General features: G+C 45.5%; 1 protein-coding gene across 1 annotated transcript; it reads left to right on the forward strand.

Annotated features, from left to right (window-relative positions):
- The first annotated feature begins 2,890 nt into the window (after nt 1–2,890).
- Nucleotides 2,891–14,988, forward strand: KLF6 (Kruppel like factor 6). The gene is made up of 4 exons (XM_048510975.1): nt 2,891–3,527; nt 6,372–6,954; nt 9,108–9,231; nt 11,189–14,988. The coding sequence occupies exons 1-4, from the start codon at nt 3,426–3,428 to the stop codon at nt 11,238–11,240; spliced, it is 861 nt and encodes a 286-aa protein (XP_048366932.1). The 5' UTR covers nt 2,891–3,425; the 3' UTR covers nt 11,241–14,988.
- Nucleotides 14,989–18,492: the final 3,504 nt, after the last annotated feature.

Consider the following 18,492-nt stretch of genomic DNA (forward strand, 5'->3'; position numbering starts at 1 on the left):
GCTGGTCACGATCTATGAAATCCGCAATGCCTTAAGCTCCACGGAGATCTCCTCCCGCTCACGTCCCATCAGATAGTCCACACTGTCATTAGTTACAAATTACCACTTGCACATCATATTTGAATATCAAGGGCATGCAAAGTTGGGTTGACTTTGCTACCCGGACATCCATGTAGATGCACTCCCCAAATCCATTGAAGACAAAATGTTTAAGGCTCGCTAATCCCACTTTTTAATTTAATTATATTTATTGGAAGAGCACCATGACATAGAGTGGTAAACTGCACTCGGCTCACGACCTGAGTTCAATCCCAACGGAACTCAGTTTCAGCCAGCTCAAGATTGACTCAGTCTTCCATCCTTCCGCAGACAGTAAAACGAGAATCCAGCTTGCTGGGGGTAAGGCGTAGATGACTGGGGAAAGCTATGGCAAACGGCTCCATAAACACAGTCTGCCTAGTAAATGTCATGATGTGACATCATCCCACGGGTCAGTAATGACCTGGTGCTTGCACAGAGAGCCAGCATGGTGTAGTGGTTAAGAGCAGGTAGAATCTAATCTGGAGAATTTTGATTCCCCACTCCTCCACCTGAGTAGCAGAGGCTTAGCTGGTAAACCAGATGTGTTTCCGCACTCCTACATTCCTGCTGGGTGACCTTGGGCTAGTCCCGTGGTGGTGAACCTTTGGCACTCCAGATGTTATGGACTACAATTCCCATCAGCCCCTGCCAGCATGGTCAATTGGCAGTGCTGGCAGGGGCTGATGGGAATTGTAGTCCATAATATCTGGAGTGCCAAAGGTTCACCACCACTGGGCTAGTCAGTTATTTGGAACTCTCTCAGCCCCACCTGACTCACAAGGTGTCTGTTGTGGGGAGAGGAAGGGAAAGGAGCTTGTAAGCCACCTTGAGTCTCCCTACAGGAGAGAAAGGTGGGGTATAAATCCAAACTCTTCGTCTTCTATCTTTACCTTTTATACTTATTTAGATATTTATACCCTACTTTGCTTCCCAAATAAGGACACAAAGCAGTTTACAACACCTTTTGCTCCTTCTCCGCTTTATCCTAACTGCGACACTATGAGGTTGATTAGTCACTCACTGGCCCAAGGGCACTCAAAGAGTTTGCATGGCAGATTGGTCAAACTGGGGAGAGTATGCGGCTCAGAGTAGAGAAAATCTTGGCATGCAGAAGGTCCCAAGGTTCAGTCCCTGACATCTCCAGGAAGGACCAGATGCAGATGATGCAAAAGACCTCCTCCAAAGACCCTGCCAGTCCAACTAGATCATTGCTGGGGATGATGGGAACTGTAGTCCATAACATCTGGAGGACCGCGAGTTTGACACCACTGAACTAGACAATACTGACCTTCATGAACCAATGGTCTAATTCAGCAGAAGGCAGCTTCTTGTGTGTTTGTATGTATCTCCCACATTCTAATTCGACATATCACTACATGGGCTCTTTGGTGTTGGCACCCGACTACAATGAATGAGGCTCCCACTGTGGTATTTAATACCCTGGGAACAAGGCAAAACCAGGGCTACTCTTGATATTTTAACAGCCACCCCTTCAAGGCCTTTTGAGTAGCATACAAGGTCTTTTGTTCATGCTTTCTCTTCACAACAACGTTGTGAAGTAGACACTGTGGCCCAGGAGGCTGAGAATGAGAGCAGGGATGTGAGCCCAGTTCAGCCAAAGAGTCCTTAACAAAGATATTCTGGGCATTGTTCCACATGTGCTTCCTTTTCCTGGGAAAGTAACCAAAGACTCTGCAGGAAAATAATTCAAAAACACAACTTTCCCCCCTTGTCTGATCCTTAAGCATAAAACGGAAACAAGCATTTCAGGAGATTGGTAAATATATATTTTGTATTATACTGTAGGATTCAAAACAAGAGAGGATACAAATTGGTAACTATGTTAAAAGATGACACATGCACGGGGCAAGATTTATTCGCCACTCCGTTTACACCCACAAAAGATCAGCCAAACGGATGCAATATTTCAGCCATAAATGCAGGTACGATTATTGTCACATCGGACGCCTGGAATTTAAGAACTGCCTTTTGCAGCCGCATATTAAAGTCCGGAAGCGAAAGTCACCCCAACCGGGAAGTGCGTGCGTCTTGCAAAGTCGCAGCCGACTTATGGTGACCCAGTGGGGCTTTGCACACTTCCTTAAACCGAACTTGTGCATTTGGCTCAGGTCCTTTGCAATGCTAGGAAAGGGGGCTTTTGGCAACGCTCAAAGGCCGTCTTTTGACCTGGCACAGGAAAGAAAAGGATCGCTCCTATTTATTGCTCGGGAGGCTCTAGATGTCTAATTGCAAGCTCGGCACAGAGTCCCTTCGCAAAAATCGCACAGGGAAAGCGGCACGTATGCACCATCCCCAGCCCCGCGCGCTCGCTCCGACCAAGATTGCTCAACCTCTCCCTGCGCGGCTCAGCAGCGCCTCCCGCGCCCATCCGCCGCATCGCACCCCTTCCCCCGCTCGAGCGGCGGCGAACAACAACCCACCCGCTCTTTCCCCGAGCCCTTCTCTAAAACAGGCCGCTTCCAGCCTTATATACCCTGCTAAAAATAGCCTGCCGAGCGCGCGGCCAATCAGGACGGGCCGAATTTCGAATCGGCCCAATCGCGCGGGGCTTGACGGAGAGGCACGGTCACGCCAGGAGGAGCCGAGCTGCGTCGCGGGCGCCCATTGGGCGTCCCTGACATCATTGGAACGCGGTGTAGCGAGTTTGTTGTCGGAGCTCGGGCCGGCGTAATGGGATCACGAGGTGGCGGCTGGGAGGGGGGAGCGGAGGGAGTAAAGGGGGCGGAGCGAGAGTAGTTCGGAGCAGGAGGGAGGGGGGGCGAAAAGAGGAGGGAGCAGGAGAGGAGGAGGAGGAGGCTGCGGCCGAGGCGAGCTTTGAATAGGGAAGTTTTGCAGGGGGTTGCATTCGCAGGCATCTCCGTGTTTGCAAATATTGGGAGCCAGGCTGCTCTCGAGAGAGAGAGACAGAGAGCCGCAGGAATTGGAAAGCAGCGCCGGACTGCGTTTTTTGATCCCCCTCCTTGCAAACAGATCCATATCTCCTCTTTCTCTGTCGCCGTGCGATTAAACTTTGCATGTAACTTTTGCTTTTTTTTTTGGAATTTTTTTTTCTCTTTGCACTGAATATCGGATTTGAATATATATGTATATGTATGTATAGACCTCTCCTCGTCGCTGCTTTTGCTCCGGCTCCGGAGAAGTAAGCGGGGCTCTGTCCCTAGCCGCCCGGCTGTCACCGTCACCTGCCGCCCGCCAGCATCCAGGGACCGCTCCGTGGATGGTTGCGCGATCCTTTAGCCCGACGGGCGCAGCCGGCTTGCCAGCGGACGCTTGACTTCTGCGCTGGGGATTCCTGTCGGTGGGGCTGCAACTTTCCCAAAACCATGGATGTGCTCCCGATGTGTAGCATCTTCCAGGAACTGCAGATTGTACACGACACGGGGTATTTCTCCGCTTTGCCGTCTCTGGAGGAATATTGGCAACAGGTAACTACAAAAAATAGTAATAAAGGGCAAACCCTGAAGATGAGATTCTTCTTGGCACGGTTGCTTTTGAGACCCCTGGGAATGTTTTTCCCCTAAAAGAGCCCTGGTGTGAAGGAGGTTTATTTTGCCTTTGGAGGAAGCGCTCTCTTTAGATCGCGGTGGGTTCTCTTTAAAAAAAAAGAGGATCAGATTGTGTTTGGAAGCAGGTGTGCTGGGTGAGGGGGTTTTTCCACCCCCTTTTCTCAAAATGCATGTTCTCTTTCTCTGCCCCCTCCCCCCCCAAGTGCATGGCTATTCTGGACGGCCCTGTCAGATCTTGCAAACAGTGGCTGATGCATTTGGACGCGGGTGCCTCTCTGGCTCGCTGCACGGAAACAACAACCGCTAGAGTAAAATGTTGCCTATGCAAAAATAATAATAATAATAAAAATTAAATCCCAAATGTGCTGGAACCAAGCGTTGCCTACCTCCCCCTAGTGCCTTGTAAGAAATCGGAGCCCTGCCACTGAATCTTGACATTCCAAGTATTTTTCATTTGCAAGTTGTTTTCCAATTCCCCTCCCCCCCTTTGCTGTTTTAAATGCCGGGGATGGGGCGGCGGGAGAGAAATACTCCCTGCTTACTCCTGATTCTCAGCTTTGGGAAAGGTTGCCAACGTTTTCCCTGCTGTGTGTCGAGTCGCTTGGGTTTGATTTTGAACAAATTCCTCCCCACCCCCTCCAGCCAGCGAGTTGTCAGTCATAAGACAATGATATTGTAGTGTTGTGGTGTGTGTGTGTATTTTTTTTCAGCCGATTGCTAGGAGTCTTTGGTGGCTGGGGGTGGGGGGGGGGAGAGATACTGGGATTCTTGCCTTTAATGGACATGGGTTTCTGTTTTTCTTGTCCGTCCAAGGCTTTGGAGTGGAGACAAGATCTCTTTTTTTTGCCCAGGGCTGAGAGATCGGGGGGGGGGGGGGGGGTGGCATGTTTACTTCGCCTTTACTCCGAGCTGCCAGATTTCCTTTTTCTGCCCAGCAAGATTTGTACAACCAGAGAAGCTCAGCAAAATGCTCCATGGTCAAGAGTGTTACAATCTATCCCCAATGTTTCCTAGTTGTCGTCTCCATTCTTCGCCTTCCCCCCCCCCCCCCCTTCTTTTCCCCTTTCAAAGGCACTACCAATAGTACGTGATTGAAATTGACCTAAGTAGTTTCCTTCAGGCGTTTTTGGGATTTTGGCAAAGAGCCAGCTCTGGATCCCAGTAGCCTTCCCAGGCATTTTTAACCCTCCAGAGCTTTAGACCGATCCTTCCTCCTGATTTGCATAATGGGGGAAATTTTAAACCCACCTCGAATCTGAAAGTTGAACATAACTCTTGGCCTATAAATCTCTTTCTTGTTTCCTTGTGGAATCGATACCTTTGCAGAGGAGGATATCTTTTTAATTTTTTTTTTCCCTAAGTGCACTGCAAATCAGTTGTCTAATTATAGGGAAACCTATAGCCATCGATCGCCCTGGCATTATTATTATTTTTCCGCTTCTTTCGCTGCCCCCCACCCCGTCAGTTAATGGGGAAGGAAAGGAATTAAAAGCTGGTGTGTCCGAAGCAGCACCCTACTATGACAGAAACTCTCTCAAAGCTGGCTGGCTGGCTGGCAAGAAAATGTTTGGCATTTTCCTTTGGGGTCAGGTTTGCTAGGACCGCTGGAGGGAAGGGAGCGGGTTCAAATTAAAGGTAGCGAGCGTTTTAAGGGGACATGTCACCTAAAGAATTTGCCCTAGAAGCCGAAACTCAGCAAGTAAATCTGTTAGCATGTTAACATGCAATGCAAAGCCTGAATTCTGTAGGAAAATAGTACATATCGATACTTTTAAAGGGGCAACACTTGCTGTTTCCACTTTCCCCATTAAAGTTCTCTTTAGTTGGGGAACACTGTGTAACCAGGAGGGTTGGGGGTTTTTTTGTCATTTTGAGGAAGAAGGGTACGTTGACATGTTCCATGTATATCTGAACCATGTACTTTCTTGGCAGAGGCTCAGGATATTTTAAAGGAAGTCTGCTTTGGCAACGGGTGAAAGAAATAGGGGATGACTCATACTGTTGCGCTGTTGGCCAGTAGATAAAGTTCTTGTTCATTGTGGAATTCCCAGCAGGATGGGATAATTGTACTTCCCCCATTTTCTCTCTCCGATTGTTTTGCCACCTTAATATGCTGGGGTTTGGGTTTGTTTTTTTTTGCAGTGCTACCTTAAAAGTTGCAAAGATTTGTTGCTGAGAAGGCTTCTGCCACTTCAGCCCTCAACAAGAAATGATTGGTGTAATGCATGCCAGTACACTTGGCCATGACATTCCCTGCTGTGCTCCCATAGGATGGCTTCTCAGATACAGGAAGTAGGTTGGATCAGTCTTGGATAGGGATCGCCAGCCTTGTCACCCAGCCAGGAACAGCAGTGGGGTTTTCAGCTTGGGCACAACTCAGTTTCGTAGTTTCTTCCGTGTTGAGATTCAAAATTTCTTCTTGGTCGAGATTCAAAAATCTGGGGGAACGAGGGCACGAAGAGCCTGGCTGTTGGGTGAAGACACCGAACTATTGAGTTACCATATTCAGAGTAATAGCTAGAAAATGTAGGTGGATTGAACTCTAGGGCTTGGCCTTTTGCCCAGTTCTTGGGAATCTCATTGTTTACTGTAACAGTCATCAGATGAGGGTTGAGTGGCCTATAATTTTAAAGGCACTTAGCAACCAAAGATAAACAGTCCATCTCAGTGTAAAGAGTTCTCTGGGTTGAAGTTCCAAGGTGTTCATTTTGTGTGTGCAAAGTTTTGGCTATGATTTTAATTTTTAAAAAAATTACTTTGCAGACTTGCTTAGAGTTGGAGCGATATCTTCAAAGCGAGCCCTGCTACGTATCTGCTTCTGAAATAAAATTTGACAGTCAAGAGGATCTGTGGACCAAAATTATTTTGGCACGTGAGAAAAAGGAGGAATCTGAACAGAAGAGTGCGTGCCTTCCAAAGGAGGACCACACTAGTAGCCCGAACTTAGAGACTAACAGTTTGAATTCTGATATCAGTAGCGAATCTTCAGACAGCTCCGAGGAACTTTCACCTACGACGAAGTTTACCTCTGATCCCATAAGTGATGTTTTAGGCTTAGCCAGTACGGGAAACTTGAGTTCATCGGTCACTTCGACTCCCCCTTCTTCTCCTGAGTTGGGCAAGGAACCGTCTTCTCAGCCATTATTGGATTGTGCGCCAGGTGAATTGCATTCACCAGGCAAAATTCGTAGCGGTACTGGTGGAAAGACTGCAGAAAAGGGTACTCCGGTCAATGGCGATGCCTCTCCGGATGGGAGAAGGCGAGTTCACAGGTGTCAATTCAATGGGTGCAGAAAGGTTTACACCAAAAGTTCACATCTTAAAGCACATCAGCGTACTCATACAGGTGAGTATCCTTGCGTCTGCTGGTACCTAACAATGTGCCCAGCCTTGGGTTCTCTGAAATATTAATATTTAATACTTATTCATTTTAACTGTTGCTGAAATCTTGTTGGTTTGTATTCCTTTCACTGTCACCCATACTCCAAAAATGTGATATTTTAATGGTGACCACTGGCCTAATTGGGTACCACTAGATTTCTCCCTCCCCCTTCCACCTGTTATTAGGATCTATTGACTCATCCTTCCTGTGTCTTTTTCACATCTACCTGCTGGTTGTGATTTGCCAAATCTCATGCATCAAAATGATCTTCAGAGCACACTATGACTTCCCAAGGAGTGTGGTCCTTCCAGATATGGAGTTGCCTAGTTGAACGGTTGGCCTTGGATGGTGTTAACTGTAAGGGAAACTGATAGCACAGTCATATTACAGAGATTCTAGGGTAAGAGCTGAAGGCCATCAAATGATACAATGCCAGTGGGATTTCCCAGAATGCAAGGCATCATTTCCTCATTCTTGTCCTATAGTTGTACAAACCAAGGGGAGGGCGGTACAAGTTTTAGACTTGTGTCTCCGTCACTCACTACTAGTTCCCTTTTTGTTTTTTTAAGTAGCCTGCGTTTGAGAACGTTCACAACTGTCTAATCTATTCCAAAGTGAAGGCCAAAAGAAAAAGAAAAACACCCACCCTTAGATTACAGATATGAAACTTGGCAACAGGAAGGAAATTGAGACATTTCTATGAAAGTGAGATTTCTCTCTTAAACAAATGAGGAATCTGCTTCTCAGAGTGAGCCACAGAGGGTTTCATTTGTACATAGGTTGTTCAATAGAACAGCTGTGTTTGCAGATATCGAAGAACCATTGTATGTGTACAGTCTGTGTAGATTATTTAAAAGCATTAAGCAACAAAGTTCTTTAGAACCATTTTATTTGGTCGTTTCATGAACATATACAGGTTTTCACTGCTGTGAAATTTGGATTTTTTTTTTCTTATACGTTTGCTACATTAACGTGAAAGGACATGAAGTGGATAGGCACTCCAGAGCTCATATAAATCTTTTATGGCGAGAGTTGCTGGGCTGGTTGCTTTAGAGCATTAATATTCTACTGTTCTTGATGACTGTGGTTTAGTTGTGTAGAACGGCTGGCTGGCTGGCTGGCTGACCCATCGCAACTCTAGGTGAAGAACGAGAGTCAGACAGGCTTCCACGACTGGTGGTTTTTCCTCCATTTGAAGGGCAGGAAAAATGCAAGATAAGCTTTAGTGCCATCGTTTCCCTCGAGCCTTCGAGCAAATTGAGGAAGGGGAAGAGATTATTTCATAGTTCCCACTTGACTGTGTTACATTTGCCAGAAAAGGGGAAGCGCAGTTTTTGACTGTTGGCCATAATTGATTCCTTAGAATCCTCACCCTAGGAAGGTATTTTTGGAAGTCCCAGGTTTTCCTTCTATTTTGGGTATTGAAGCTAAATTCATACTCATTCTTTACACTGACAGAATGCCATTCTTGGATTTCAGTGTGAACCGCTTCTTTTCATAGATTATGGTTGGATAGATCGGCTGGGAATCGTCAACCAGTCATGCCCAAATGCTTGGCTTTGAACTGTTGAGGTCCATTCAATGCAACAATGTGGAATTGATTCCAATTTGTTTGCCTTTGCAGTCATGGAGGCTGGACTGTTGTTCACCTGCAGAATTGATAAATAACTTGTTTTGACTGTACTGTACACATATATTATGTTAGGAAAATACACCTACTCATATTACTGATCCTGAGACCACCGCCCCACACATGCCTACCTCCATTAACAGAGAACCAAACTTTTGTTCAATTTCCATGCCAGATCACCTGGAGAGATTTTATGCTCGCCATAGGCGAGTGGCCATTTATAGGCCAGTCTATATGCCAAGCCCTTAGCAGTGCCCCCCTTACTGGTGTATTTCAAATGTATCCCAGTTCTTTCGCTGTTGCAGCAAAGCCACCCTCTCAAAAACATTGAATTCTTCCGCTGTTCTCCATCAGTGTTCTCAGGACTACTTAGTGAATGAAATTCAGCCGTCTTGCTTCCCGTGTGTAAAAGAATGAATCAATATTTATCTTTGGCTGGAGGGAAATCAGGCCGGTTAATAATCTCTATCATGTTTTCATTTTGCAGGAGAAAAGCCTTACAGGTGTTCATGGGAAGGGTGCGAGTGGCGTTTTGCGAGGAGCGATGAGTTAACCAGACACTTCAGAAAGCACACGGGTGCCAAGCCTTTTAAATGTAATCACTGTGACAGGTAGGTGAAGGGAAACTCCCCTTTTATAACTTGCCTGCCTTCTCTGCCCCCCCTCCCACCAGTGCTTCCGTGGGAAACAGTGTACTGAATATTTCATTTCTCAAGACATCAGGGCATTTCAGTGCATGTTAGTCCTGCCCCGTTGCCTCTGTGATGTAGGCTTCCAAAAAAAGCATCTTAGAACAGCAGCAGCTGAGCATTGTTTCCAGCAGCCAAACCTTTCCTCATAAAGGTGTGCAGTTCTTACTTTTCATGATGGAGATTTTAGCTCTTGCAGCCACATTACAGTTGCATATTCCAGAACAGTCTGATAGGGATCCAGTGGCATTGCTCCCAGAGTTCAGTGGATTTAAGTTTGCAATTAAAGTTTGACTGCCAGAGGAATCCAGGTTGAGATAACGGAGCAAGCGTGTAGCTTTGAGGTCGGGAGGAAGTTGGAGTATTGGGTTGTAAGATGCCTTGAGCTCCATAAGGAAGAAAGGCTGCTGATAGAAATTTTCAATAAATAAGTGGACAAGAAGAGTCTGTAGGACCCTGAAAGCCTAGAAGCGAAAAGTTGGGGCTCATTCTCCATGGTTCATCTTTTTAAAATGCATCGAAGCTGCATTAGTAGTTTGACTTGATGTCCTTGGAGATCTGTCCCACTTCTAAAACTTTTGGTTGTAACTTGTTTCCAGATAACTACTGTCTCTCTGGCAACAGTATTTGCCTTGCACTGACTATGCCATCTTACGTTGACTTACTATAGTCTAAGCCGACTGAAATTGGTGGCTTTAGATTGGAGTGATTCTGTATCCCATTGCACTGTAAATTATCTTCATTCCAACCTGTTCTGCCTTTAAATGAAAACTGGGTTGACTCTGTCAACTCTTTCAGCATGGTGATTTCTCAGCAGCAAAAGGAGCAAGTTACGAAAAGTTGATAAGTAGCTAAGTATTGAGCTGGACATGGCCTCTGCCTAGTGGCCTTGGGCTCATTGCTATGTCAGCCAAATGTTCCTCACTGGGTGGTTATGAGGTATAAGTACTATTTGGGAGTAAATATGGGATGCTGATCTCATTAAATACAAATGGTGAGTACTGAGTCCAAGCTGACCTTTGAATGTTGCCCCGCTATGAAACAGCACTCAGCATGCTCCCAGATACTTGTTTTGGTGTGCTAGTTTTCGGACTGGCCACATGATGGAATGATCACATGATCTCTAAATTGTCCTCGGTACTTGCTCAGTTGCTAATGGCTGTCTGCAGTATTAAAGAGGGACTCATGAGGTTAAGGTGATTTTATTAGAAGTGACATGCATAGCTCATGTGTTATTTAAATGTTTGTCCTGACTTGTGTGAAGAAAGTCCCTGTTTCCATTACACAGATGAGATTCAGGGACAGGTATTGTAGCTTCCCAAATATTTGCCTACACGTCTGTCTTCTCCTTTTTATCCTCATGATGAGACCCCAGTTTTTCATTGCTAGTTGATGACACACACACAAAGACATGTTGGGAATTATAACATCTATGAGGATTGCTATATGTGTGAAGCAGCCAAGTGAAGGAATTCATGGCCTGACTTCTGTGTCATGCCGCACAATATAAGAGATAGCAACATCTGGTTATGATAAAAGTATCACTTCCTGTATGTTTTTGTGTTAAAAGATAGTCTGCCTTTGAGCACTGAGGGAGAAGGCCTTTGAAGTTGAAATATGTATGGTCTTGTTTGGTCATTTGTTATTGACATCAGCTGTATTGCATTTTGCATTGTTAACAGCTTTGTAAGGCCAGCAGCCTGTATTCAGACCCAAAACTACCCAGATAGCTTCCCTGGCAGAGTGTGGATTGGAACTTAGGTTCCCAAATAAAACTACCCCTCTCTTTCCAGTGGACATAAGGCCTGACACTCTAGTTCTGACTGCTGCTGTTTTCGATATGACCGTTAACCTTTGTTCTTTTCTCCTTCATTGATAGGTGTTTCTCCAGGTCCGATCATCTGGCCCTTCACATGAAGAGGCACCTCTGAATGGGTGAAGAGGTCGAATCCTGCGGGCTAAGAGGCTTCAAGGTTTGAGCGGCCTTGAAAGAGGGGATGCGTGTTCCAGCCAAAGCATGCCATTTTTGCACCCTAACCCAGTTGCCTCCAGGGCCTCTCTTCCTTGGAAGGTCTTCAGAGGGCTAAAACAAAAGTCATGTAAGAAACGGCATAGCGACCGCACGGTGTGGGTGCGTGATGTTTAGGTCTCCTGGACTCGTACACTGGTACCCAACCTTCTGAGTGGCTTCTACGCCTTCTGCCGTGAGCACGTGCACTGAGAATGTTAATGATTGGACGGGCTGTATGTTACTAAGGATCTACTGGGCGACTGTATGCTGAGGCACATTAATTTCTGTTTGTTTGTTTTTTTGTTTGTTCCTTGTGGTTGTTTTTATAACCGTAAGAGAGGAAAGGTCAGCTGAATGGGGGACTGTTTTTCCAGTTTGCATACGTGAGGAAGGATACCACAAGATGGAGCGATCACTGGTCAATTTCCAAGGGGCGGGGGAGGGAAAGGGGTGTTTGCACCTTTTTTTAGCATAAGAGGGGAAGCCGAATGGGAGGGTAAGGAAAGTCAGGACACCAGAGTAAAGGGAGGGGCCCCTATCCTGCGTGAGAGGAGCTTTTGGTGTCTGGTCCAGCTATTAAATGTGCAATGTGTCAAGTAGCTTGGTTTTACTTGCTACAGAGCTCATTTGTAATCCATTGTATAAGCTGTGTATTTACAATATAACACAACCTATAACTTTTCATTATAATACAAAAGTTATTGCATGGTTCTGGGGAACTATATGCTTTTTCCATTCTTTAATCAGGACTGCAATTTTTTTTCCCAATTCCAGTTAAAAGCTGCTAGGACACAATTGGGTTTACGTTGCGTAACATACAGAATCGGATTTTTTTTTTTACACAAAAAAATGTCCTGTCGGGTGGATAAGACCACTGTAGGCTAGAAACTGTTTTGTTGTTCATTTGTCTTTTTCTAAGAAAAAAAAATCTCATGCAGCTATTTCTTTTTCCCCGTGCGCTCTCTTATTTATGCCTTGAGGTCTAATTTCTGGTTTTTCTCGCTGTTAATGCACTGTTGACCTTAATAATGGTGCCTTATGCAAAGTGATCTTCTCTTGTGGGAGGTCTTATACAGGGGTATGGGCGATGTAGGCTTCATTAAGGCTCTCTTGTCACCTGACGTTGTACTGTATCAAATGTATATTACGAAGAGGTGGGAAGACAATGCGCTTCTGTGCGGGGTTTCCACGTGCAGAAGCTCTCTTTGATACATCTGTACAATGTTTATTCTCTTGTCATATATATCTATATATAATTAATTTAACTATTACAGGGGATAATAAGGACTCCAACCTGGGTGGATATCTGGCCAGTTCCACCTCCTTGAGTATCTGCCTTCTTTGATCCTGTTTTCTTGACCTGGCACAATTGTCACATGTATATACATCCCTCCCCCAGCCCTCGGCACTACAAAGAAGAAAATCCCTGAGTTGCATCCAATGGTTCCTTTCCTTCCTGTTGGATCCAGTGATTCCCTTCCATGCATTCTTTCTCCACTGGAGGAAATTGGTGTTAGTTGAAGCAAGACTTTCAGGCAGGAAAGTCATTGGGTCCAGCTTGCAAGGGAAAGGGTCTTTGGTTCCAACCTCCTGCGCTTCGAAATGTGGTTTTTTGTTTTTCATGCCTATTTAAAAGCGCAGGAGTATTCAAAAAGGAAAAAAAAAGGATTTGCTTAGAAAGGCACAAGTTTCACATCTATATATCTAGCCTGAGACGGAAGAAAATAAAATACTTTTTGTTAAACAAGAAAAGCAAAAAAAAAAAGTTATTAAGCGGGCAGAAAGTTTCTGTGTATGTATATTTGTGTGTGTATAGTATGTGTAGCTGTGTGTGTGTGTGTGTGCGTGTGTATAAATATATATAGAGAGAAAGATAATATATTATTTTTTTAAAGAAATTGCGTTTTGGTAGAAAATATCCTGTGAGGAATCCTCTGTTTTCTCTTCATTTTGTTCCCGAAGGAAGTAGACCATTAAAAAGACTCTCTTTGTTTCCTCCCTTTCCCGTTTGGATTCTTTGATTTTCAAAGGGACTCCAGTCTGCATGAGTGTTCTGCAAGGCCCACATCTGCGCTGGGATCTAGGCTTTGCACTCAAAAGTTCCCCAGTGTCCAATTGGCTCACTCGACCTCAGCTTATGAGGCCTATCAGAATCCCCTACAGGTGAATGCGAGTGCCAGATTAGGATATATTGTGACATTGTCAGTTCTCAGTGTTTAAAACTGAGATGTCTTCAAGGCAATGGAAATGACCCCACCCCCAACATGGAGGCATGAGTGAGACCCCTGGCGTTTTTGTTCCAGCGGCATTATTTCTGGGGAGAAGAGCATGTGGAATTTCCCGTGTTGCTGGCTGCTTCCACTCCTGGTCTTCTGCCTTGTCATTGGGAAGGGCATCAGCTGGAACATCACTCCAAGGGCCAGCTGTGTCTTCTTAAATATTATTAGTTCCTCTGGAAACAGTATTGTCCAGGGCCATTCAAAGATGGACCTTCTAGCAGGGGCAAAAGCCCCACATTTCTCAACCCTTTAGCTTATCAAGAAGCCCCCAATAATAGTTTTGTTTAATTTTGGTATCCCTTTTATGCTAAGCTTTTGCATGTGCTAGAAAAGATATTTCCTAAAAGCTGGTGAGTTTTTTGAAAACTGCTTTCCTTTTGACAGTGACACACACACGCACACACAACATACACATACAAACCACATCTGTAACCCATTTCTTGTTATTTGGGGCAGTGTTTTTTTCTTCTTCCTGGAAATTATGATCAAGATTGATGGTTCCCTGAAACGTTTTCATGCAAAACTTTTTATCTGATTCTAAAGGAATACCCAAGCTTTACCGCATTTTCTCATTGCATTGGGTTTGTAAATGCTTGGAAGTGCAGTTCTGGAAGGGGTAAAAAAGTCCTGGGAAAATATATTGGCTCCACATGGGGTATCATGCACAGAGGGGGCTTCCTTGTTCTCATCAGTATTGATGAATTTGTTGTAACCACACTGAGACACTCCACTGTATATGTGGTGCAGCCCTTCCCCCAATCCGGTAAATCCCTCGCCTACATATGTGGGTGAATCAGAGCTCCAGCACATACATGAAGGCAAAATTGTTTTTCAGTCTGTTTGGGATGTGTTTTGAGGGGAGATTTTTAACTCCTTGGCTGCAATATTCTCTGTTTAGCTGTAATTAGGAATATCTGTTATAACGATTAAGATTTTTCCCCCCTTGAAATAACGGTTTCCTTGCTTCTTAAGCAAAGAAAATGAAAATTCCCCGTTGCACTAGCTTTTCTCAGCTGCAAAATACTGAAATTGTTTTCGGATTGGACAGTGGCTGTCTGCCAAATGTCAAAATGCCTGTCAGTCTTGTGGTGAGCAAGTACAGTTTGTTCAGGTGATAACTGAGCCTCAATTAAGCTGAAAGAAAAAAAAACTTTTTTTGCTTGAAATTTCAGAAGAAAATTTCTATTCGTGAAATTTCTTTCTTTTTTTGTTTGTTTCTGTTTCGTTTTTTGGAAGCACCCTGTTATCTAAAGAATCTCTTTGTAAGATTTTTGTAAAAAAAAATTTGTTTTACAAGATTTTATTTGAAATTGTTTTTTGCAAGATTGTTATATTTCTGTATGAATGTATTTTTTATTGGAATAACATAAAAAAATTCTTATCAGCATATTGGGTCTGTTTCTTAGTTTTCTTCAAGTGGGCGGTAAGCAATATTGCCCAATTTCTGCTGCCTGGATTTGGAACCAGAAGAAATTTTGGCTTCAGTTACCATAGACATTTGTATTTGTCATTGAAGGGGTTTGTGGGTGTTCTGCAGTTGGTAAACAAATGGTTAAGCCTTCCCGAGAGACCTGTTCCCTACAAATACATCCCTCCATCAAACACCAAATACTACAAATATATAATCAGTACTTGAATTATTAGAGGCCTACTATCGTTTTTAGAGAACCTCTTGGAGTACATACCGGTATTTTAAATACTTGCATACATGCCTTTCTCCCAATCACCTCAGGATTCAAGATGCCTGCCAACAATATAGAAACAGTAATTAAAACAGATGTATAATATGTTAAAATGTATCCAGGAACACCTTATGTACCACTTGGTACAGAGCAGCAGTGGCGTAGGAGGTTAAGAGCTCGTGTATCTAATCTGGAGGAACCGGGTTTGATCCCCCGCTCTGCCGCCTGAGCTGTGGAGGCTTATCTGGGAAATTCAGAGTAGCCTGTACACTCCCACACATGCCAGCTGGGTGACCTTGGGCTAGTCACAGCTTCTTGGAGCTCTCTCAGCCCCACCTACCTCACAGGGTGTTTGTTGTGAGGGGGGAAGGCCAAGGAGATTGTAGGCCCCTTTGAGTCTCCTACGAGGAGAGAAAGGGGGGGATATAAATCCAAACTCTTCTTCTTGGAGGATGTTTCTTTATCCTGGCTCACATTGTCCCGCAAGCTCAGTGGAATGACCCCATCTTACAGCCTCTCTTGAAGGCCAGGTTGCAGAAGCCCACCTGACCTCTTTGGGGAGGGTGTTGCATTAACACGAGACAGAACCACCGGTCTTTTCTGAGGTGTTCTCAGGGGCAGCCCAACATAAAATGCATTATAGCAGTTGAACCACAAAGTGACAGGTTAGCAAGGCAAGATTGGCTGATTCCAAGAAAGGAGAGGGCGAAGAGGACACCCTTTGTGGCACTATTGGCCATTGAGACAGTCTGCTTGTCAAACACATTTAAACCTAATGGAACGAGCAATACAAAACTGCACAGTGATTAGTCTGACTAGTTTACTACATTTCTGAAAGGCATCCTAGTTCTAAAATTATAGGCTGTACTTGAGTGTTCCTAGGTTCTGCTTCAGTGGCCTCAGAGTGGGAGACAGTGGCTGTCACACCAACTCAGTCCCTAGGCTGACATCCTTTAGTACCTTATTATCCTCCAGTCTCCTCAGCTTCAGCTCTGCATTTCCATTTAAAGAGAGCTGGCTCCACCTAATTTTCCTCTGGCCAATGGGCTGTTCCCTCCTGACGACCTGTTGGGGAAGAGAATGTCTTCAATCCACTGCCAAGCTCTCCCCTCTAATCCTTGGGCCTTGGCTCCCTCCCAAGCTCCCCAGTAGCCATTGGCTTGCAGAAGAGTTGTGTAAACTAAGGGCCACAGGGAGCTCCTTGGAAGTTAGTCCTACTTCCTTCTGCTGTGCCGGGGTGGCTGTTCCCCTGTTGAGCCTTCTTCCTTCCCAGCTGTTGAGCCCACCCCTGGCCACGTTGCGGCCATGTTGGGGCTGCCTATCACTCTGCCCACCATGTGTCTGCTTTATGGGGCCAGAAGGGCCCCCGGGATACTGATGGGATTGTTAGGAGTGGGATGTGAACCCCATGAGCGTTGAGCACAAGAGGGAGAGCCCCACAAAAGCTGTGCATAGACTGTGATTGCCGGTCATCTCGGAGGCAGCAGAGGTGTCCTGGCCACCATGGGGATCCTGCTCAGGCTGGCCAAGTCAGTAAAGAACGAGATTTTTTTTGGGGGGGAGGGGGGTTCAGCTCAGCACAGTGGACGGCCATCCCCTTGGAATTCAGAGAGCCCGACAACCTGTATCTTGAAACAGTGGCCTATCAGAATACGTCCTGCTTGGGCCTGTTTTAGCTCGGGGGGGGGGGGGGGGCGGGGCTGTCCTCCTGACATTGACCCCATGTTCTCTGCCGCCACTTCACAGAAAAATGAAGGGAGTTCGTGGCTGTCACACGCTATTTCCAGCACAAAGTCAGAAGTAACAACGTCATGTTGCCTGATGCGATGACATCATTTCCAGATTTATGCCCGAATGTTCTGCCTCAGTGTGACGTTGACAAGCGTGTCCCTGTCTCCAAATGTCTCCCAGTGGGTTGCCAATTGCAGCCGCTAACCTTGTCTGCCTCCAGGGCTGGTTCACTTCATAAGCGACCCAAACACCACACTGTGAGGTGGAGACAGCACATGAGGAAGTGAAGATGTAGTTATGTCCGGTTTCTTCTCTCCAATACCCCCAAGGACCTGCTTGGGCAGCAAATACCTTGAGCAGCCCCTCAGCCAGACCTGCCCAATGTTATTGATAACAAGCACCTTTTTGGCAATCCTTCTGAATGCAAATATGTACCTATGCACACAAGCAAAACAGCCTGGACCAAATGCAGGCAGACGTTCCAGCTAAGAATAATCAATGAGATGGCTGCATTTCTCTTTGAATAGCCTTACGCTTGTACAGAAGGAAAAGATCATGCGAAATCATGTTTTAATGGAGCTGGAAATTCACGAACAAGGTAAATAAAGGTTGGTCAGAGGACAGTTTTGCATCTCAGAAGAAATTTGTCCAGCTCAGCTGTAATCCTTCAGTCTTAGGTAGCTGCAGATAACATCCTGAATTGCAGATTAACAGCAGACATGCAACAGCTTTGCATAATGTGCCAGCCTATCTGTGTTCCTGCTGTATGTTTCATTCAGACCCAATTCTGGACCAAGACCTCTTCCCTGAATTCACTGAAGAAGTGACTTCCCTATGAAGCCACTGGTCTACCTAGTTCCAGCCAGCAGTTACTTGTCACGATCTCCATATATCTGCTCCCCAACACCTGTTACCTGAGATCCAGAGGCATACCTAGGGTGGGGCAGCCAGGGGGTGTGCCCTGGGTGGCACTTGAAAGGGGCACCCTCAGCTGCCCTGGCTCCCTCCTCACCAAGATCTCCAGTCTGTCCTGATGGGTCCAGCTTCAAAGTCTCCATGGACTTCAAAAGTGGAGCCCACAGTTCATTGCTGGGCTCAGCTTTAAACTCCTGGCTCAGTTCAATGCTGGGCCTGGCCAGGTTGAGGTGGGGTGGAGAGAGGGGTCTTCATTGCTGTTTCACAGATATGTCCTCTCTGAGGTCCTTTGTGGAAATGTCTGGGATTGAACTTGGGACCTCAGGCATACAAGGCATGCGCTCTATTGATCTTGGGAACCACTTTTTAGGTCCTAAGTGCATCACCATGTGCATCGTATCGGCATAAGATTCTGCAGTTCACAATAGACCCATTGCTATTCCTTGGGGGAGGATCTGGCAGACGTCCTCAAAAATCAATCTGATGCAGACGAATTTATTTCAGCTCATACATGGGGAGGAATGGGTCTCCCTATCTCCACCTTCAACAAGGCAATAGTTGCAGT

Source organism: Sphaerodactylus townsendi, linkage group LG11, assembly GCF_021028975.2.
Source record: "Sphaerodactylus townsendi isolate TG3544 linkage group LG11, MPM_Stown_v2.3, whole genome shotgun sequence".
NCBI lineage: Eukaryota > Metazoa > Chordata > Lepidosauria > Squamata > Sphaerodactylidae > Sphaerodactylus > Sphaerodactylus townsendi.